General features: G+C 48.9%; 2 protein-coding genes across 4 annotated transcripts; both read right to left on the minus strand.

The window, feature by feature from the left end:
- Positions 1–753: 753 nt before the first annotated feature.
- On the minus strand, positions 754–22,983 carry HOGA1 (4-hydroxy-2-oxoglutarate aldolase 1). Of its 3 annotated transcripts, none has more exons than XM_082424131.1 (7): positions 22,308–22,983; positions 11,471–11,599; positions 11,141–11,268; positions 10,506–10,640; positions 10,151–10,247; positions 8,299–8,432; positions 754–1,719 (listed from the first exon to the last, which is right to left on the minus strand). In XM_082424131.1, the coding sequence occupies exons 1-7, from the start codon at positions 22,516–22,518 to the stop codon at positions 1,570–1,572; spliced, it is 984 nt and encodes a 327-aa protein (XP_082280257.1). In that variant the 5' UTR covers positions 22,519–22,983; the 3' UTR covers positions 754–1,569. The 3 variants fall into 3 exon arrangements, with proteins under 3 accessions (XP_082280257.1, XP_082280256.1, XP_082280258.1); XM_082424130.1 differs by having other exon boundaries at positions 11,471–11,617; positions 22,308–22,907; XM_082424132.1 differs by lacking the exons at positions 754–1,719; positions 8,299–8,432 and adding an exon at positions 8,461–8,788 and having other exon boundaries at positions 11,471–11,617; positions 22,308–22,920.
- LOC309642507 (uncharacterized protein C10orf62) lies at positions 15,341–22,300 on the minus strand. The gene has a single exon (XM_082424129.1). It carries the CDS (start codon positions 19,066–19,068, stop codon positions 18,019–18,021), a length of 1,050 nt encoding a protein of 349 aa, XP_082280255.1. The 5' UTR covers positions 19,069–22,300; the 3' UTR covers positions 15,341–18,018.
- Positions 22,984–23,086: the final 103 nt, after the last annotated feature.

Consider the following 23,086-nt stretch of genomic DNA (forward strand, 5'->3'; position numbering starts at 1 on the left):
TGCAAATCCAAGAATGGAAACCCCAGAGACTGAGCTTTCACCGGTATCCTAGGCTGCCTCCCTAGCCCTAACTTTTTGCCCCATCCCTAAACCTGGTTCTCCTCTGAGCCCAGATCTTCCAGAAGTTGCCTGTGAGAAGAGCCCAGGTACTAAGCCCCAAACTTCAGTGCCAACCAGATGCCCAGTTTCTTCTGAAGATTGATACCTTTTATATTCTCTCCTTTAGCCCTTGCCCTAAACAACGATATGTTTACCTTTCTTTTAAACGAGAGTAGTTTTTTAAAAATTCATCTCAGGTTTTCTGCCACTAGTCAGATATCACTGAAAAAGGTTAAATTTTTGTTGTTGTTGTTGTTGTTGCGTTGCTTGTGGGACCTTAATTCCCTGACTAGGGATTGAACGCAGGCCCTCGGAAGTGAGAACGCGGATTGCTACCACTGGACCGCCAGGGAATTCCCAAGGTTGAACATTTTAGAGAAAGCAGCCTTTTAAATGAATGTGCTACGTGTTTCTAAATATCTCACTTGAACCTTTTTGCCTCTTACCTCTCCCATTTAAAACTTCAATAACTTTTTCCATAGGCCTCCAATAATCTAATGGTTATGTTTGCTTGGTATTCTTAGGGCCTCTCTCAGAGCTGGGAAAACGCAGACCTTGGGAGCTAAATTGCCTCTGGGAAGGTTCTTGACATCTGGGCCGGAAACCTAAGATCTGCATAGCAGTGGAGTGTTAATCTGTACATAGCCACACTAATTTAACTTATTCAACTTTATTGCAGTAACAAAGTAATTGTTCCTAACAATAAAAGCAGAGTGTGTATAGGCAAGAGGATGGTCCTATCTCAGGCCAAGTCCCCTTTCCTAATGTTTCAGACCTGGGTTGGCTAGAATAGCCTTCTAGAATGTAACATTTATCCACCAGGTGTCATTATTTACCAGTTCTGGCAAGCCACTGGGCTGTCTCACTTGTGCACATGATGGTTGGGATCAAGGCTAGAGACAATATGAGATCAATCAAAATAGATTTAGGAAAGGATTAGAATGCAGCTTGGGGCGGGGAGGGGGGGTGTCTTTGAAAGACCAGTGACACATTTCTGATCAGGTTTCCCAACCTATTGCTTCCCCTGGAAGGAGTCAGAACTTGGGTTCTCAGGAGTCACCCTGGCTTCCTGCTGCACTGTGCTGGACTCAGGTTTGTACCTCCAAGTCTAAGCAGTCTTCCTTTCAGTAAAACATGGCCTTTCTGTGCCCAACTGACCCCCTGGCTTTCCCCTCTGGCTCCTGGTTCACGTGTCTCAGGGGACAGAAAAGCACAGTAGAGAAACAAGTAAGTCATTGCTCCTTCCCAGACTGAAGGTCTCTAGAGACCCAGAGTTCAGGATACAAATGCGAGGTCATGGGGCCGGGAGAACAGGAAACGAGCGTGCATGGCAGCGCCTGGAGAGAGGCTACCTGGAGGACTGAAGTAAGAAGAGGGGCCTTGAACCCTCGTACCCCGCGTTCCTCTTTATGCTGCTGCCGCAAGGCAGGAGGCTGAGATGGGCGCGGTCCGGCGGTCCCCTCCTCACGCTCAGAGCCAGCCGTTGCTGGTGAAATCCAGGCGCAGCGCCTCCTCCTGGTCGGCGCTCAGCTCCCGCAAGGGGGCGCGGCAGGGGCCTCCGTAGTAGCCAAACCAGTCCATGGTTTTCTTCAGCCCCGGGATCCCGAAGCGCCGGGTCACCTGAGGAGCAGGGCCTGTTAGAAGAGACTGGGGAGTCCCCTGCACACACATATCTGGGACCCGGACATGTGTCACTTTCGGAAAGTTAGGGTTCCCACCCTTCCCTCCCGGTAAACTGACTACCAAATGTATGACACCCAGGGTAGACTGGGAATCCAGAAGGCAGGTCCGCAGTAGAGAACACAATGCCAAAACCTAGAATGAAGGAAGGCACCTGCTTTGGTTTTAGGAGAGAAATCTGCCCCATCGGGGAGGAGAGTGGCATTCAGTCCTCAAACTGGGATGGGAGAAGGCAGCAGCGCTGTGGGTCTGGGCGCTAGAGCCTCACTGGTCTGCAGCCCAGTTCTCTGGAACCTGACCCAGGGCACACCAGGAGTGGGGAGTCGGAACAGCCCAGACCTCTACTGCCCCCCCAGCAGGGTCTCTCCCCATGCACCCATAGCTCCTCCCTGACCCCAGCTCCAAATGCTCTCACAGGGAAAACAATGCATCGTTGTCCGAAGAAGTTTCACTCTGTAACCTTGTATCATTAACTTATCTCTGAGCAAGTTCACTTGCCTAAAACACGAGGGGGCCAGATAACATGATCTGTAAAGTCTTCTCCATTGTAGTGGGAGATCTAACTTAAAATCATGCACGGAGTTTTACAGAAAATGAAGAATCAAGTTTCTTTGTGTTTAGCATAGCAACGGGTTGTTTCATGCTGATGGGAAGTGTTAGATTAATCTTTGACTACCTAAAAACTAAGAAAGTAATTATTACTTAATAAAGTTTCATTTTGAGGGAAGTAAAACCTTAGAAATATGGGCTTCAAGAAGGGTACAACTAATAAAAGAGGTTGTTTGGGGTAAAAAGGTTGAGAACCACTGATGAATGACTGACTAATAACTATTCACCACTAGAGGCCAGTAGACTTTAGCAAGCCTCCTCCCAGGCCTGGCCCCCGTCATGTTCTAATAACCTGAGCATTTCACCCAAAACCTGAGTAGGGTGGGAAAGACGATGGAAACAAGAAGTACCTAGAGGAAAGCTTTCTTCCACATAAGGGTCTGAAGATCTCTGATTTGCCCCTCTTCAGATGCGGAGAAACGGTTGAACGCTTTGGAGGTAAAAACCAGGGAAAATCCTAAATATAGCTGGGGCAGGAGGCCGGCTGGGTGGGAGGGCAGCGGACGCACATTGTGTTCAAGCAGTGCAGGGCAATAAGGTGACATCAAGCTGCTCTTGGGGTGGCTGAGCCTACAGCCCGGGCAGCAGAAAGGTGTTCCAGGCATTCCTGAGTGTGTGCCCAGAGTTGGCACAGGACGGGGTGCAGAGTGAAGGGTAAGGCAGGATGGCATGCCAAGGACTAGGAAGGCAGCAAGTATCCTCTCTTCCCAAGGGACAGCCCAAGCTGCTTCATCTATCACATTAGGAGGTAACAACATCTACCCCATGTCACAAGAATTGGATGAGAAAAATACCACTATTAGGCCAGACCTCAAGCGGCCTGGAAGCTCCTCCTCTTCCTATCCGGGTGGTATGCAGGTTCTGGGACCTGCTCTCTCACAGGCAGATGGGAGTGGGAGAGCAGAGGTCCCGCCCCAGTGGAATGTCAGAATGTATAGTACAGCCTGGGCCCTGATGGGGCTCAGCTGAAAGGCCCTCATTTCTGCAATTCTTACACTCTCTCTGTAGCCCATCCTATCCCAGGAGAACCTTCACATCCAGGGAAACTCGTGCTTGCCTCCTCAGCTGTCCTTTCTCTAAATCTGAGTTAATCTGTCCTTTTGAGGTAAAGATATAAGCTGTGAGGGAAATCTAGAGCCTTCCCACCACTTTACCAAAGAAAACATTGCCAAGATCGGTCGGGGACTATTGCCTCAGAGGCAAAACTCAGTCACAAGACAAATATTTAATGCAATATTAAAAAAAAAAATCCATGATGAACAAAGTGTCAAAGCTTTAAATAAAGACAATATCCAACAGAGCCGTGCCCTGTCATATTGTAGCCTGAGGCAAACTAATTATGTGTGCCCCTATATATATGTCTTGCATATTTTGAATGGTCAATTTTTTTCTAGAAGTAGATTTGGGAAAAAAATTATGTTGATGTGTTTGCTTCCATTCAAGCCAGGGAAGTAAAATTCTAATAAGTTATGTTTCTGGTATAGATAAAATATATATATTTTTTTTTAAAGAATTTTTTTTTTAAACAAATTTATTTATTTATTTATTTTTGGCTGTGTTGGGTCTTTAGTTGTGGCACACGGGCTTCGTTGCTCCGTGGCATGTGGGATCTTCCCGGCCCAGGGCTCGAACTCTTGTCCCCTGCATTGGCAGGCGGATTCTTAAACACTGCACCACCAGGGAAGCCCTAGATAAAATATTTTAAATGAAAAAAAATGCTGTGAATTTTAATGTGCCTACTTTTAAATTTTTCAATATTTTTTCCAACTACTTTAATGTTCTAGGAGGGAAAAAAAAAATCACCATTTAGAAAACTGCTTAGAGCTTCCACTTCCAGGAAGATGGAATAGGTGTACTTTTCCTTGTTCCTCCCAGTAAGTAGAACTAAAAAAACCCAGGACATTATATAAAAACCAATGTAAAATTCTGAAAGGCAGAGAGAAGGAAGACCAACTAGGAACCCTGGGACCCAAGGAACAACACGGTGCTGAGTTCCCCGGTCCAGACTTGGAGCTAAAGGAACAGTGACCCTGAAATGCCAATGAGCAGAGACAAGAAAAGCCCCACAAACGTCTGTTCTCTCCGGCAGCTGAGCAAGATGGAGAACTTGTCGACAGTATTCACTCTACACCAGCCAAACCCCACAGGAGAAAACTGTGGCTCCACCCCACCCAGGCCAGCAAAGGCTGAATTGGAAGCCGGAACTTCTACCCCACACTCAGCCATAAAGAGTGCTCCTCCGCATCCGTGAGGGATGTCTCAGAAGAGGCCTAATGAGGAGAGACAGAACTTTGACCACTGCCCACCCTTAAGGAGGTCACCCCACCAGACACACTCAAGATGTCAGTGGAGGCCACACGGGTAGCAGTAAGAAGGCACTTCTACCCCTTCCAGCTAGGGAGGTATCCGTAGAGGCCTAGTGTGGAGCCATTATTATTTCTAAACTCCCAAAAAAGAAATCTCCAGGCCCAGATGGTTTCACTGGAGAATTGTTTTTTAATGTTTAAAGAAGACTTAACACCAATTCTCACAGTCTCTTCCAGAAAACAGAAGAGGAGGGAACACTTCCCAAACAATTAACGAAGCTATTTTTATCCTGATACCAAAATCAGACAAAGACAGGAAAGAAAAGAAAGAAAGAAAGAAAGAAAGGGAGGAAGGAAGGAAGGAAGGAAGGAAGAAAGAAAAAGGACTACATACCAATATCTCTCATGAATATAGGCAGGAAAAACCCTTAATAAAATATTAGCAAATGGAATTCGGCAATATATAAAAAGAGTTATACACCATGTGCAAGTGGGGTTTATCCCAGGGATACAAGTCTGGTTCAATATTTGAAAATTATTAATGTAACTCACCATATTAACAGGCTAAAGAGGAAAAAAAAAATCACATGATCAAATCAATCAATGCAGAAAAAATCTGACAAAAATTCAACATCCATTCATGATTTTTAAATACTCTCTGAAAACTAGAATGAGGGAGAACTTCCTCAACTTGAAAAAGAGCATCTACAGAAACCTACAGCTAACATTGTACTTAACGGTGAAAGGCTGAATGCTTTTCTTTAAGATCAGAAACAAGGCAAGGATGTCCACTCTCCCTACTCTTATTCAACATAGTGCAGGAAGTTCTAGCCAGTTCAATAAGGCAAGAAAGGAAATAAAAGGTATGCAGATCAGAAAGGAAGAAATAAAACATTCCCTATGTATAGATGATATGATTGTCTATGTAGAAAATCCCAAGGAATATAGAAAAAATCTCATAGAACCCATAAGTGAGTTCAGCAAAGTCATATGATACAACATAAAGAAGCAAAAATCAACTGTGTTCCTATACATACTAGCAATGAACATATGAATAGTGAAATTAAAAATACAATATCATTTATAATCACTCAAAAAATATGAGCCACTTAGGTGTAAATCTCTCAAAACTTGTATAGGACTGGTTTGCCAAAAACTGCAAAATGCTGATGAAATAAATCAAAGAAGGTCTACATAAATGGAGACATACCATATTCAAGGATTTGAAGACAACACAGTAAAAATGTCAATTGTTCCCAAATTGGTGTACAGGTTTAACACAATTCCTATCAAAATTCCAGCAAGTATTTGTAGACATACACAATATTTTTCTAAAATTTATATGGAAAGACAAAGGATTTAGATTAGTTAAAACAATTTTTTGGGGAAAAAAAGAACAAAGTGGGAGGAATCAGTCTAGCTTAAAATCTTAAAATCTGATTTTAAGATTTATTACACACCTACAATAATCAAGTCTGTATGGTACTGCAGAGGGATAGATCAATGGAGAGAATAGAGAATCCAGAAATAGACCCACACAAATACACCCAACTGATTTTTGACAAAAGTGCAAAAGTAATTCAGTAAAGGAAAGATCCATCTTTTCAGCAGATGGTGCTGGAGCAAGTGGATATCTACAGGCCAAAAAAGAACAGAAAAAAAATGAACCTTGATCTAAGTCTCATACGTTTTACAAAAATTAACTCAAAATGGGTCACAGGCTTGTAAAATATAAAACTTTTAGGAAAAAAATAGAAAAACTTTACAATCTAGTGCTAGGCAAAGAGTTCTTAGACTTGCATCAAAAGCATAAACATAAAAGAAAATATTGATAAATTGGACTTCCTCAAAATTAAAAACTTTTGCTCTGCAAAAGATCTGTTAAGAGAATGACGAGACAAGCTACAGACTGGGAGAAAATATTTGCAAACCACATTTTTGACAAAGGACTAGTATCTAAAAGGTATAAAGAACTTCCAAAACTCAACAGTTAAAAAAAAAAAAAAAAAAAAAATCCAGTTGCAAAATGGGCAAGAGACATAAACAGACATTTCTTCTAAGAGGATATATAGATGGCAAATAAATACATGACAAGATGTTCAATAGCATTAGCCATCAGAAAAATGTAAATTAAAACCGCTATGAGATGTCACAACATGCCTATCAGAATGGCAAAAAAAAAAAAAAAAGTCACAACACCAAATGCTGATGAGGATGCAGAGAAACTGGGTCACGCATACATTTACATTGATGTAAATACAATATGGTACACTCACTCTGGAACACAGTTTCTTAAAACACTAAACTTGCAAACAACATACGACCCACCAATTGTGTATTTACCCCAGAAAAATGAAAACTTATGGTCACACAAAAACCTGTTTATAAATGTACATAGCAGCTTTACAACCAGCTTTCCTTCACCAAGTGAATGGTTAAACAAGCCGTTTATGGCCACACCGTGAACTACTATTCAGCAATAAAAAGGAACTATTGCTTACATGTGCCTGAATGAATCTCCAGAAAATTATGCTGAGTGAAAAAAGCAAATCTCAAAAGGTTACAGACTAAAAAAAAAAAAAAAAAAAGATTTGTTCATAGAGGAAATAAAAAGGTTATAGGCTATCTGATTCCATTTATATAACAGTCTTGAACTGATAAAATTATAAAAATGAACATATTTGTGCTTGCCAGGGGTTAAGGAGGGGGTGGGGGCAGGAGGTGAGTAGGTGTGGTTCTAAAAGGATAACACGAGGGATCCTCACGGTGCTGGAAATAGTCTGTATCTTGACTGTATACATGTCAAAATCCTGGCTGTAATTTCATGCTATAGTTTTTTAAGATGTTACCATTGGGGGAAACAGGGTAATGGGTACATGGGATCTCCCTGTATTGTTTCTTATAATTTCATGTGAATCTACAATTATCCTAAAATTAAAAGTTTAATTTAAAATATGAATAAAAACACGTGTCCAGGGACACACGTTTTTCTTTTTGCCTCAGACTCCAACATGGCTCAGCACAACACTGCCTGCAACTGACAAGCATTCCATCTTGCCTCTTCTCCTTGACTTACCCAGCACAGAGTTGGGGTACACAGTCTGACTACAGAATGGATTATTTGAAGACAGGACTTTCCTGGGAAAGCTGCGCTCTGAATACCTCCAGCCTTCCCACTCCTTTATTACTCTCAATCATTCTATTTTTCAGGATCTGGCCCCTTATAAAGCTGACATAAAGGCCCATGGTTCCCTCTCTTTAGGCAGTGCATCTCTAAGTAAGGTTCCAGGATTCCTGATGTCACAGTCACCCAGGATGCTAGTCTCAATGACTGTTCCTGAGCCTAAAGGAGCAGAATTTTAACCAGCTCCCTAAATGAATTCTAATGCACACGTAAGTGCATTACGAGAACCAATGTGGCTCGACTTTGTTCCTGAAGTCAAGATTTTCTGGGGAGGCACAAAGAGTTCCCACACTGGGATGTTCTCTAAAAGGACTTTCTGAAAGGGAAGAGACCAAGTGGGGACCCCTGTGCCAGCACTGGCTCCTGTTCCAATGAGGACACAGACCACCCCCACTCTGGGTCCACTGGCTGGGAACTCACCGCAGTGTTTGGCTCGATGAGGCGGTGCTGCAGCTTCTGGGCGTCTTCCCATTGCCCTGTGAGGCAGAGTCGCTCCAGCTGGCACACCTGAGCCCCCAGGACATTGGCCAGGGCACACACGCCCCCCACAGCCCCTGCCACAGAGTAAGATGCAGAATACCAACCAGAGCCTCTGCCTGCAGAGAATTCCAAATCCTGGTCCCCAGCACCTCTTTGTTCTGGGCAGACAGGCTGTGCATTTCTAGGCCACTGGCTAGCCACATCTGAGACATGCTCTGTGAGTTCACAGAGTATAGATTTCCAGAGAGAACATTTCCAGCATATTCAAAATAGACTCCCACAGGCTGAGGGGCAGGGAGCAGAGCCTGAAGGCTAACTCAAGGACAGTTCCTTCCCTGCACACGCCCCCCCCCCCCCCCCCCGCAGAGTAAAGTCCCACCTGCCAGTTGACACCTCCACGATCCTCCAATAGCCCCCTGACTCATCAGCCCTGGAAGGGGATGGAGTGGATGGGAAGCCTTTGCTCTACTGAAATTTTATTCCCCCCAGTGAATTCAGCCTGGGACAGCAGTGAGGGAGAGGTTAGGGGAGGGGAAAGAGCACTAGACATAGTCAGGAGACCCGGCATTTCCTCCCACTGGCTGCATGAACTTGGACAAGTCTTCAACCCTCTCTGGTTCTCTTTGTTCTCATATGGGCAATGAAAACGGGCTGGCTGTGATCTCAGAGGTTCCTGCCACTTCTGCAAGCCTGTGAGTGTGATTCCAAAGCTAGTTAGGAGTGACTCAAAGCAGAGTGGCCTCAAGACTGGAGAGAGAGTAGGCATTTCAAGCTAATGCTAATATAGCTCGAGTGAGCTAATACAGATGCCATTTATTGAAAACCTACTATGTGCCGAGCACTATGGCAGACATAGGGCCAATGCTCTCTAATCCTCATAACACCTCCCTGCTTTGCAGAGTAGAAACTCAGGCCCAGAAAGGTCATGTACCTTGCCCTGTTGGTTCTCAGTGAATAAATGGCAGAGCTCAGATTCTAGCTCAGATCCCCAACTTCCAGAGCCTGTGATATTTCCATCTACCACACTCTCAGGAATGAAGCATAAATGGGTCCCTTCTACTCTCCCCTTTAGAGACTGTGACAAGGCAGAGGGGAGCTACGCAGGACCTATACTACAAGTCAAAGTCTGCAGAGACAAGAGAGAATAGGAACCAGCATTTTCGCCTGCATCGTTGGAAAAGTAACTCAAATCTACACTCACTGGGGCTTCAGCTGAAGGGAGCAGATGCTTCCCTCCCCTCCATGGCTCAAATCCAGTCTGAACCCAAGGACCTTGACCCCAAGCAGATAAGAGCAGTTGGTCTAATGGTGACATTCCTAGGATCCTGGACTGGAACAGAGTCTGATCAGGCAGCTGAAGATACCCAGCCCAACCCCGCAGGCCTGACAATTCATTCTGGCCTGGAGCCACAGAGAGAGGAAAATGCACTCCCAGACTAGTGCGAAGGGCCCCAAGGCCTCTTCCCTCAGAGAATGATTTACAAGGTGAGATTAAAGGAGCTAAATTTGTCACCTAAGCAGGGAGCTTGGGACTTAGAGCGAACTGTAGGCATCCCCCCTACAGGCCAGGGATTGTACTTGGCCACCCTCCTCTGCCCAACAAGGTCACTCACAAGCACCCACTATTCAGATAAGTAAGCAGTGTGCCAGACCTCTGAGGTTTCCGAGCAGGCAGGCTGGCAAAGGCCCCCTCTACACCCAGTCCTGGCCCTCACCATCTCTCCCAGCAGAACCCAGCTGCCTGTGTATATCTTGGTCACTCATCACAGTTTGAGAGCAGTGAGAGGCCTACCCACGGCATAGCTGGCCAGCAGGAAGCCGGCCGATCCAGCCAACACCTGGAAATCCTGCCTCCTGGTCTTGTGAACAATCAGCCCGATCCTGGTCACCTGTAACGGCAAACCTGGTGTGAGAGCTGGGCCCACAGGCTCTGCCACCAGCCTGGATGGGGGCTGGGCAAGTGTGGGAGAATGAGAGCCTAGGTCCCAGAGAGATGCCTCAGAGTTCACACGAACCCCAGAGAGCCCACAGGACAGAGGGAACCCACACAGGAGCCCAGGACTGAAGCGGGTCCCAGAGCTGCCTGGAAGTTGGTAGCAAAAGAGAAGAGGAGGAGGGCGCCCCAGCCGAGAGCTGCTGCCACTCACATCACCACCGCTGTCCTTGATACCCACGATATTCGGGTGCTGGGAAAGTGTGACCACCGCATCCACAGGCAGGTCCAGCCCCGTGTTGGCTGGGACACTGTAGAGCACCACAGGAATTGGAGACAGGTCAGCAACCTGAGGGGCACAGGGAAGAGAGGAGAGGGCAGCTGCCCCAGGCCCGAGGCGGTCCGGGCTCGGGTCTCTGCAGGGCTACCTGGACTGGCCCACCTGCTGGGCTAGAAGTCACAGTGCTACGCACCCTGATTGCAAGCACTGGTCCTGGCTAATACTTAGGGGTGCTTTCTGTGCGCCAGGCACAGTTCTCAGTCGTTTATCCTTTATGTTTTGATTGAATTTAGTCCTCACAACCACCCTGGAGGAAGGTTCCATTATTCCTCCCGTTTGGGAGGGGAGGAAACAGCAATACAGCTTGGTTAGGTCAGTCACCCACTGTCACACAGCTGGTACCTGGTGGCATCCCTCTCCTTTCCCAAAGCCGCCATTCATGGGAAGTAGGCTCACCACTCTGCTCCCAGCTTCTCTCATCTCCCCTCCCCTCCCCAGGCAGCATCTCTGCCTCACCCAGCTTCCTCTTGGCCCCAGACCTCAAGCCCACACCCACCCCTCACACCCACCTTGGTGTAGTGGTGAATGAGGGCGGCACTGTTCATGCGGCCGTGATAGTAGCAAGGGGTCACCACCATGGCGGCGTCAGCCCCGACCTGGGCCATGCTCACCGTCATCTCCACCGTGGCCTGAGTGGCTGCAGGAGGAAGGAGGAAGTCTTTCCTACAGGCCCCGGTGGGCGAGGGCAGGAGGCAGAGGACTGGGCTAGGACCCTGGGGCAAGCAAGGGGCGCAGCGCAGAAGAGACAGAGCAAGCGCTAGACCGGACCCAGCCCCAGGTCAGGGAGATTGCCCCCGCCCCCAGCAGCTACCGCCAGGGCCCGGGCATTAAGGCCTCACACTCGCAGCCCGAGCCGGCTAGCAGGAGCTTGTCCCTGGGCAGGGCCTGGCGCACGCGGGTCACCACCTCCAGGCGCTCACTGCTGGTCAGGAAGGGGAACTCGCCGTTGGAGCCCTGGACCACGAAGCCTGCAAGAGAGGCGACACCTTCCCACGTGCTTGTGAAAAGGCGGATGTTGGACTTATGCTCACCCAGACTCCTACCTCCCCGACACCACAGTTTATCACACATTTCCTTCCCATCTTTGTCCTGATGCAGGCAGAGTGTGCTACCCAGTCGCGGTGACAGTGTTCACACCATTTTTCTTTGTTTTAATGAGATATTTTAGGCATGCCCAGAAGAATAGTTAATAATAGAATCCACATCCGTGTACCCAGCACCCACGACACCAGCCCCCCACCCCGTCACCCTCCTCTTCCTCATCTCTGGCGTGTCTCAAGTGGTTATTGTTCCCATTCATGTCTTTATACCCTTAAAACATACATCTGGACCCATAAACAATATATAAGATGGGTTTTGCCATTTAAAACTTAATAGAAATGGAATCACACTTACATAACATTCTGCAGTTTGCCATTTTTGCTCATCATTGTGTTTTGCACCTTGGCCACAGCAGTACAGGGAGCTCTGATTCATTCATTTTCATTGCTGTATAATATTCTCTTGTGAAGTTAGACCACAATTTACTTTTCATCCTCCCTTTGATGACATTTAGAATACATCCTAATTTTGCTATTACAGACAATGCTGAAACAAACACGTTTAATAGTTTCTCTCAGTTTAGATACTTAGGTGTGTAAAGGCTGAGTCGCATGTAAATGCATCTTCATGTGCCAAAATTCCAATTAGCCAGTTCATAGCCCAGCAGCACATAGAAAAAACTGTTAGTGCTCAGCCATGCCAATACTGAGTATTGTCAGAACTAATTTTTGCCAATTTTCTGGGTGGAAAATGACATCTCATTATTTTATTTTGCATTTTCCTTTTTTAGCCATCATCTGTGAGATTTCTAACTTTACCAGTTAAAGGTGTCAACCCTTTTATATCCATGAGAGACCAGTGGAATTGATGCTCTTCAGCTGAATCTAAACGGAAGGTTAAACCATTTTCCTCTCAGCTTTTTTCGTTTTACTTTCTCTTTCCTGTTCTTTCTCCTCTCCACTCCATTCCAAATTTTTTTTCTTAAATGCAGCATACAATAAACGAAGATTATTAATAAATAGAAGACCGTTTGGGAGGAAGGAAAGAAAAGAAAGCCAGGGGCAATGTTAGTATACAAAATCCCTGCCATACAGTTCTGATGGGCCAGAAATTTGATTTGGAGCTTCCCGACAGTCAAAGCTAAAAGGGAAACGTGGTCAGCTGATAGGTATGTAGAAATCAAGATAAAGCAAAGCAGCTGCCCTGGAGAAACACAGAGTTTCCTGGCACTGGGACAAAGAGAGATTGTTCCTGTGAGTCATCCTTAAGGGGACACAGTGTGATGGGGAGACAGCTTTACACCACAAACCTTTCTCTGTGCTGTTCACTATACCATTAAAGTCCACTGAGTGGGTTGCCAGAAGAGCTCACCGGATACTTAGCATATTTCCCCCAGTTTTTTGCCTTGGTAACACTGCAGGGAACATCTTGAGGCAAATAGATTTTGGCTTCTGTTGGATTGCCTCCTCAGGATCAATTCCTCCGTGTCAGGCTAGGGGCCTATGGTGGAAGCCTCCTTCTGTCTTGCTCCATAAGGCCACAGTGATTTCCCAGTGCATCATCCCACTTGCAGAGTTGCCAACCCCAGAGAGGGCTCCAATCCAGCCACGACTGGACCAGCACCCTTTGACTAAGAATTTAGAGATCAAGCTTTTGCCACGGCCTCCGCAACATTTCCTGCCAGCCCCCTTGAAGGGGGCTTCTTGCTTCAGACATGTCTCCAGACACAGTCACTCACTCCCAAGTCCCCTTTCATTCTGGTGGTCAGTTCCAGAAGCCTCCAGTCCCCACAGTTGGACTTGGCCTAAACAGCAGGACAGCTGGGTCTTGAGCTGTCCTGGGTGGGCGAAGCAGGCCCCTGTGCTCAAGACTCCTAGTGGGGGGCTTCCCTGGTGGCGCAGTGGTTAGGAATCCACCTGCCAGTGCAGGGGACAGGGGTTCGAGCCCTGGTCCGGGAAGATCCCACATGCCGCCGAGCAACTAAGCCTGTGTACCACAACTACTGAGCCTGCATGCCACAACTACTGAGCCTGCATGCCGCAACTGCTGAAGCCCAAGCGCCTAGAGCCCGTGCTCCGCAACAAGAGAGGTCACTGAGTGAGAGGCCCACGCACCACAATGAAGAGTAGCCCCCGCTCACCACAGCTAGAGAAAGCCCGCGCACAGCAATGAAGACCCAACGCAGCCAAAAATAAATTAATTAAATTAAAAAAAAAAAAAAAAAGACTCCTAGTGGCTTCTCCTCATTTCATTTAAGGGAGCATCCGATCCGGGCCTGACTCCCAAGAAGGAAGAGATGCCAGGCTGGGGAAGAGGAAGTGTGATAGAGTCAGGCAAGCGCTGGACTCCAGTCCCTCTGGCTACGGGGCAAGTCACATCGCTGAGACCCCATTTCCTTTTCTTTGGGACGACAATAAAGTCACTTCAATCCTACCTGATAGGGCTGTCTTAAAGGCTCAAATGAGAAAATGTACGAGAAAGCAAGCACTTTGAAGTCTGTGAACTGATACTGCCAAGAGCCCCCTCCTTCTCCTTGACCAGATGTCCAGTTTCAGGCCTAATGTGCCACTGTGGTGTAGAGGTGGGGCTAAAGGAGAGGAAAAGGCCAGGGTTCCAGATGGGTGGGGAGTGAGGAAAGTGAGCGGTGGGGAAGCAGGGAGCAGCACAGTCGGGTTGTCAGAGCCGGGGTTTTACTCCCAATGTGGCCCCTCGCCAGCTCTGAGCCCTTGGGCAAATGGTTTAACCAAACCTCAGCTTCCCCAACTGAAAAATGGGGGTAATATTGGTGCCCTTTTTCAAGACTTGTGAAGTTTCAATGAGATACTATTTGTAAAGTGCTTGGAATAGCTAGAACCTGGCATTCAATATGTTAGCTGTAATCATTATATTAGTCAGAGGAGTGCTCAAGCCTTAAATCAGGAGGGTGGCCACTTTCAGTCTGAGGAGGGGGAGGATGGCTGGTGTGGGACGGGAGGCTGCACTCAGGAACCTCTCAGGACCTCTCCAGTTCTAAGAGGAAATAGGCTCATTTCAGAAGCTTCTCTCCCTTGCCCCCATGGTTATTCTGGCTGCTCCGGGGAGCCAGAAAGGCTTGGTAAGGGGAGTAGGTGGGGGCTGAGGACACACAAGCAACAGGGTGATTTACTGTAGCCAAAAGGAATCACAGTCTCTTTGATGTAAGGAGTATCCCCAGTCAGTGTTATGCCCCTTGGCCCATCATCTTTGCCACCTCCTCCGAGAAGTCTTCCTGGGATCAAGCCTTCACTGGACATCTCTCCTCTGAACTTCCATTACCTATTCCTTGTCCTTCCCTACTGCCTACTCAAAAATGCACAGAGATCCTCAGAACCCTTCAATCTGCCCGACCCCCACCTCTTGGGACTTGGCAGAATTTCTCAAACTGGCCTCTGCTGTGAAATGAGGAAATTGGATGGGACAGTCTCCTAAGTTCTCTTTGCCTTGAGGTTTTGGAGTCACTTTTAGGGCTTTTCCTCCTCCCTTTTGCCTATCTCTAAATGTTCCCCTCCAGCCAAACTGACTGTCAGAGTCCCCAGACACACTGCCATCATCCTGCCTCTACACCTTTGCTCCTGCACCTTTCTCTCTGCCCAGAACACCTCCCTAGTTGCAGCCCCTCAAATTCTGCAAGAACCACGAAGCCTTTCCTTAATCCCCCTCTCCCTTGTGCTCCATAGCATTTTGTCCTTGCCCAGCACTTGCCCTACCTTGTCTAGAAGCATCAAGATCAAAGATGGTGTCCTCCTCATTTTGGCCTCCTTCGTGACACCCAGCACACTGCCTGTTGACATGTGCGTTGATACTTTGTTGTATAAAAGAAAAATTGTCCCAAACCTGGTCTAGGGCAGAGCTTTTTTGCATGATGTAATTCATAACCTCTCACTAAGAAGAAATGAAAGTTCCTGATGAAATATTTAAGCAATTTCCTAATGAGCTTTAATGGAATTAAGCCTTCCTTGATCTGGGAAACCAGCCACTCTCCCACTGGACTCTCAGACAAGAGTCTAGTGATTGTTAACCTCTCTTCTTTCTAGGTAGTCTAACAATGATTTAACCATTCTCTTTTCTTATAAAAATATCCTTACCAAGAGTATGTACTTCAGTTGGCTGCTTAGAAGCTATTTTCCTTGCAGCACAACTGTAATAAAACTTTGATATCACTCTTAACTAAATTGTCTGAAAACTTTTTTGACTTTTAATTTGAACTACTTTCCAATTTACAGGAAAGTTGCAAAAATGGTACAGGGCATTTCCATACATCCCTCCCCCAGCCCCCACTAACGACAACATCTTACCTAACTAGAGTACAATGATCAGAACCAGAGACTTAAACATTGGTACGATACTAACTACAGACTTCATTTGAATTTTGCCAGTTTGGAACTTTTTAAAAGTTAAGATTCCAAAGTCATAATTAGCTAATCTGAAATTTTATGTAATAAGTTTTTAATAAGGGATTTAAGGTCTTCCAGATAAATGCACGCATTTTATGCATTTTAACAATCACTTGCAGAAGCCAAACCTCACTGCTCTTGCTTTCCATCTAATTAGCAGCTTCCAACATTTTCCAGTATGATTGACCCCATTTTTTTCCAATTAAGATTTTTATTATGAAGTACTTTTTTTTCCTTTTTTTTGGCTGCGCTGTGCGGCATGGGGTATCCTAGTTCCCCAACCAGGGATCTTACCTGCGCCCCCTGCGGTGGAAGCGTGGAGTCTCAACCACTGGACCGCCAGGGAAGTCCCTATTATGAAGTACTTTAAATAGACACACACACACACACACACACACACACACACACACACACACACACACACATTCACAGACACACATATCAACATTTATGTAAAGTCACTTATTAGTAATGTCAAAAATATTCAAATACTCCCAACTATGCTCCATAAAATCAATTGACAAAATTTAGGGTGTTTATAGATTTACCCATCCTTTGCAATGATTCTGGGCACCTTCTTCCTGGAGTTGGAGGCCCACAGGTTGGGAACCACTGGTAAATCCATAATAGATGCAAATGGTAAGAAATTTCTACGTAAAGGAGACACTGGAGGTTAGACAGTGCCATGTAGCTGACTTCTCTCAAGTTTCATGGGGGAGACAGCTGCCTCCCGTTAACTGCCTAACTGGGGGTCACTGCTTGCCCCAGAAATGGCTTCATGAAACCCAGGAAGAGGAGGCAAGGAGAGTCCCAGGCTTGCCGGATGACACAGCAAGTGTCAGGACATGTGGGAAGAGGACAGGGATAAGTATAAGAGAGATAGACCTATTGGGGGATGGTGGCCATCGGACTCAGGGGCAGCACAGGGTAGGGATTCGGGGTACAGGCTTTGGAGTCAGGCCAAGCTGGGCTCTGACCCCAGCAACATCACTTACTGTCTAGGCCGTCTCAGGAAAATTACATCTCTGAGCCTCACCTACAAAACGGAGATAACATAATACCTTCCTCATGGGACTGTGCCGTAACACAACACAGAGCATGGCATATACTAAACACTCAAAAAAAGGCGGGCGGAGCTACTGGTAGTACTAATCCTACTACAGTTTAGCAGTACTGCAGCAGAGGCAGCCCCAGCAAGAGTAGCATGAACAAGAAGAGAGAGCGTATCGCACAGTAGCTCTGAAGGTAGGTGGTGGGGAGGCACCAACATGGACCCCAGTGCGGGCAGGGAGAGAGCGGCAGTACACAGGGTGACCTACATCCCACCCCTGCTTACTTCCTGGCTTCTCAAAGCCTGTCTCTCCCCACTCCCCCCAACTCCCGGTTGCTCCCTCCTTCCTTGGCAGCAGCAGGTCGGTGGCGGTTGAGCCCCCTGGAGATTCCCCACGCCCAGAAACTGAGACCTGGGAGGCCGATTTATGGAGTCTCGAATCAGCCCACACGAAGAGGACTGTGGGAGGAGGAACCCTCTCCCCGGAGGCCCGCCCAGACCTGGGGCTGGCCACAAAGCCCTCAGATTCAGAGTGAGGGTATACAAGGCTTTATTGGCTCAGTTCCAGGCAGCTGGCATCAGCGTGGTGCTCTCGGCTACTCCTGGGATCTGCCTCGTGCATCTTCTCTTGGTGGGTCTTCTGTGGCCTGTGAGTCTGTCTCAGCTGCTTCAATTCCCCCCAGCTCTCCCTCCATCAGGGGCCATCAGTGGCAGACCCTGCTCACAGAATCCAAGGGGCCCGGGACCCCTGTGAGGGCCTGACAAAGAAGGGGTTTGAGCAGCATCTGGGCCACATAGTTTGCCCCATCGGAGAGATGGACCACATAGGATGCCTGTGATTGTGTGCCAGCCCTGTGGGGGGAAGGGGCATCTCCATCTGTGGTTAGGTGGCTTTAAAGGGCTGGTAGGCCTGGTGGCCGCAGTTCGGCAGGCTGTGGCACGGGTGGCTCGGGTGGCTTGGATAACCCTCGTGGCCATGGTGGCAATGGCTATGGAAGGTGTGCATGTGGTTGGCACCAGCTGTGGTGGTTTCCTGCTGGGTGAGGAAATTCCCTTTCAGCTTCAGCTCCACCTCCCCGAGGGCCTTCAGCTCCTCCTGGCTGATGTCCTTGGACTCCAGGTGGCCTGAGTTCTGGCAAGCCGTGGCACGCTGCAACATGGAGGCAGCCAGCTGCTGCCCCTTGGTGTCAATCTCCTTGGTACAGGCAGCCACGGCGGCCCATGTGGCCTCATCCGTGGACGAGGATTTCCCAGACTCCTTGTGGGTCTCTTTGGTCACTGAGGTCCCAGACATCCTCTGCTTGCTGGTCAAGGGCTCCTGGTGAAGAGCCGTGCCCTCTTCTCCTTGCCTCGTGGTGAAGGTCTCCACGCGAATCGTGGTGCTGGCCTCCCCGCTGCCACTCTCAGGCTGGGGAGCGGCACCGCCTCTGCTGGCCCTGGCGCTGTGGCTGCAGGTGGAGTTGCTGCCGGCAGCCAGCTTCTCTTCGGAAAGACAGCTAAAGTGCGATTTGATCCAGCTCTCATTCCTGGCTTTTTCGCTTTCTGGTGGCTCTTGCTCGTCTTGTGCAGTCTCAGAATCTGTCTTCCTTCTCCTCTTCCTCTGCATCCACAACATGAGGCCTCCACCTCCGAGTAAGAGGGCGGTCCCCAGCACCACCCTGCATGATGGTTGCTGGATGAGCTCCAAGAAGGTCTCCAGGACCCCACGCCAGGCGGGCAGAGCTAAGAGCACACTGAGAGTGGGGGAGCCCAGATGGTATGGCTCATGCTTGAAAGGACAGGCTCCCTGAGGTTGTCTGGCAGGCAGGCCCCCCGCTGTGCCCTCCCTAGAATGCCCCTCCCACCTCAGCAATGAACCCCATTGTGAGGAAGCTGGTTGAGGGGCGGGGCGGGGAAAGGCCACAGGATCTTTTTTGTCTAGTCTGACAGGCATGGGCTGAGGCCTGGGACCTTTCTCCCACCCTGACAGCTGTCCCCAAGGTCAGTGGAAGGGTAGCTTCCCCAATTCTGAGTCCCTTCTGCCTCCTGCTTGTGACCTATTCTGCAACTCAGGCCTTCTTATCCTCCAGTCTTTGGTTTCTCTTCCTCCCCATCTGATGGTGCCCAAGGGGCAGAGGCTGCTGGGTCAAGCTGGCCATGGTTGAAAGACCCCCTTGGCTGGGCTGGCATCCATTCCTGGCTGCCTAAGGCTAGTGTCTCCCTCCATGAAGGGCCTAGCCCCACTGCCAGCTCAGTGCATTCCATCCCCACTTACAGCCCCCAGCCCCATAACAGAGAGGGTCCAGAAGCCAAAGGAGTCCAGAAAGGAGCTCATTCTGGAATAACATGAGGTCACAATTGGGAGGAAGACAAGCAGTAGGCTGAGAAGGCAGAATACACAGGACAGGAGGCTTCAGCCCGTCCCAGATCCCTGGGGCCATTTCAGGATGGGGGCTGCTACCTCTTGCCTTAGTGATGCACCTGCAAACCCAGAATTTGCCCCCAACTCCCCTGTAAGTGGGCACAGTTCAGGTTATAAGTGGGTGGGCCAGCTGGCCAGGCTCTCTGTAGGTACAGACGGCTGAGAGTCTGACCGTCAAACCCAAGTTATACCCAGGGCCTCTCAGGGTAGAAACAGGCCTGGGCCACTCCCAGAGGCATATAACACATTTTTCAATGCCAAATAGGGTTATAAAAATTGTGATATTTTAAACAAAATATTTTATTTAACAAACTAATGGCTTTAATATACACAAAATATTATACCTTATCACAAGAAACCATAGTCTTTCCTTCATAATAAGGGAATAAGACAGAAGCTTAAGGTTTTCTGGGAATCATCATCTCACTGATCCTGCTGGAGTAACTCTGGGGTCATCCACTAACCTCATTTGGAAATAACAATTCAAAGTTCATCTCTGAGGTTGTTTGTGGGTGTGAGTTCAGGGAGCAATGGCCCTTCTGCAAAAACCCTTCCCTCTGGTCTCCGGTCATAAGTTTTATTTAAAAAGAATACTCTTTATTGAAATAATTAGTACAAATTAACTATGCTGAAAAAAATAAGTAAATAATAAATAGAGCTGCACAGTTTCAGGCAATGCCTTTCAGAAGAATCTCTGAACTCTTCACTGATTCATCAAGGGCAGGTTCCCATCTCCTCTTTGGAGGACCTTTAACTCATTGCAGGAGGCCCTGGCAATGTGATATGTGATGGTTCCCTCCCCTGCCCCTGAGTTTGGGCTGCAAAAGGGGGTGAGGGTCCAGCAAGAGAGACATAGATTTTCGCGCTAGAGTGGCTCACTGCTCCCTTCCCGGGCATGCTGGCTGCATCCTGCGAGCTGTGACTGGGCCCTATGGCCCGATGTTGTCTGTGCCGGGGCCTCGGGTTTGGGTTCCTTGGGAGGACTATGTTGAACGCTGTGGCCCAGTTCCCATTCTAAAATGAGGAAGCTGGATCAGAGAGGTTCAGTGATTTTTCCAAGGTGGCCGTAACTGGCAGAACTAGAACTCCTACAGGTCTTCTAACTCCGGGTTTTGGGCTCTTCTACACAGTGCCCCGCTCCCCCACGTGCGGGGGTAAGAGAGAGCTGAGGTGGGAGCTGGTGCCTTGTAGTTTACCAGTGGCCAGCCTGCCAAACCCTCTGCAGCCTGTGCTCCTAGGCACCCCTGTCCCCACTGCAGCAGTGAGTTGGGGGGAGGGGGAAGGAAGGGTCCAGAGAAGAGCCTGGGGCGCAGGCAGACACTGGATGCAAAGTCTACCCTCCCCACCCCCTGCACTAAGGCGTCCTTGAACCTGGGAGGTGAAGCAGAGTCTTCGCTTAAGAGATTCAAGGAGCTTCTCACTTTGCTTCAAGAGATCCGGGCCTCAGCCCAAACCCTCAGGCTCCGATGAGCTGAGCCCCAGCAGAAATGTACTTAGAGATTGTGTCACTGCTCAGTGTGGACGTCCACAGGGCATTCACTGTCCGCTAGGGAAGGGTCACATCGCCTCAGCACTGAGATACGAATGGGGTCTCAGTCAGGCCAGCGGGCACTGTCACAGTGCGGCTCTGCCCACAGTGGCGATCATACTGTCATTCTAATCATCGTTATCATTGGAATCCACACCTTCTAATGTACATCGCCCTTCACAATTTACAGCATGCTTTCACTTGCATTCTCTCAGATTCTTCTCCCAACCCTCCTGTGATGTGGCCATTATTACTCCCACGTGTCAGATGGGGATACTGAGGTTTAGAGAGATTTATCTCACAGCGAAGTCAGTGGCCGAGCTGTGGTTTGAATCGAGAGTGCGTGTTCCGAACTGCTCCACTGCATCACCCCAGTCGGAACTACTCCATTCCCAAGTTGGTGCCCATCAGGGTCTATTTATTAGAATCTGGCCTAGCGACTCATCAGTCAGTGCAGTGGAGTGAAAATGAGCATGGCTGTGCAGTCAGACCTGAGTTCAAATCCCAGCTCAGCCATTTATTAGCTGAGTGACCTTGGGCAAGTGATCTCGTCACTCTGAGCCCCAGCTTCCCGTCTGTGAAATGGGGCTATTGAAAGCACTGCCTCAGGGAACTGTCACGGGTGATGGATGAGGGTGGGCAGGGCAGGATGGGCGGAATTTGCCGCTTCTTTTATCTTCATTTATCGTGCCTGTGGCTGTGTTGTATGTTGAGTGTCACAAATATGATCTGGTCCCTGATCTCAGAGAGGGGAGGCCCATGTGTAACGGGGTAAATGAGTCAGAAGATCCAGGACAGGAATTAATTTGGCCGAGGGAGGCTTTGCCCAGAAGAGAGTGTGCAAACAAGGCTTTGAGGGAGATGAGCCCGCTGGCGGCGCTGCCACATGACACCCCGCTACCCTCACACCTGCACAGAGTGGCTGGTTGACAAAGGCTTTCACACCCATTATCTAGTTTGATCCTCACAATAACGCTGGGCTAAGAACTTCAACAGTTTACAGCTGGAGAAACTGAGGCAGACGAGATTCAATCCAAGATCACAGGTCAGCAGTTAGCTTCCTGCCTGTCTCCTGACTCCAGACCAACGCCCCCTGTTCCTCTCCCGTAATAAATGACTCCCAGGGTACCCGACTGACCAAGAGCAGCTCGAAAGAGCCTGTGTACCCTCCTCTGGTTGCTGGCTGAGGAGACCAGGGTCATTCACATCTCCCCAACTCCCACAGCGGACAGACCCCACTTACCTCGGAAGGGAAAGGTGCCCAGTTTGTGCAGATTCTCCTCCAGTTTCCCATAGTCCACCTCGGCCGTGGCAGTGAAGGGGGTGGTCACAGGGGGGTAGATGCCTGAGATGTCCACCTTCCTCCCCTCCCCTGAGGCCCAGCCCCCCACGGTGCTGGACAAGGCCCTGCTCAGCCCCTGCCTCACAGAGGACCAGACTCGGGGGCCCAGCATCTCCACAGGAGGCTCAAAGCCCAGCTGGCCTCTGCCCCCGAGGGATGCTGAGTTTGGACTCCTTCCTACCCCAGTTAATGATCAACGTGTCTGGTTAAAAATTTGCTGCACCCTGACTTGTTGGCCCTCAGGCAGGCCTGGGCTGGGTGTTTCCAGGGTCAGAGGCTAGGCCTGTTGGCTCCAGGGAGATCTTCCCTCCCCCTGGGGAGCAGCTGGAGAAATGCCACAACCCAGTGTCCCTGTGGCCAGACAGAGGACTGGTTCCTGGGGTCCTTACACAAAAGGGTGCCTCCAGTGGGGCCCGGCCCGCCTCCCACAATTCCCAGCCCCAAAGCCAGGAGCCAGGCTGGCTCCCCGGCTTCCGCGTTGCGAGCTGGGCGGAGCCGATTGGCTGAGCTGGCCCTTCCCTGTGGGAGGCGAGGCTGGCTGGATGAGGAGCTGCCTGTGATCTGCCGCCCCTCAACTGCCCCACTCCCCTGCCAAGCTCCTCCCACCAAGCCTGCCACGTGACAGGCCCGTGCTGGTCACACACAGCCCCACAGGTCAGCTGTCACCAGGAGGGGACCCC

The sequence above is a fragment of the Balaenoptera physalus genome (genome assembly GCF_965194825.1).
Source record: "Balaenoptera physalus genome assembly, chromosome: 14".
Classification (NCBI taxonomy): Eukaryota; Metazoa; Chordata; class Mammalia; order Artiodactyla; family Balaenopteridae; genus Balaenoptera; species Balaenoptera physalus.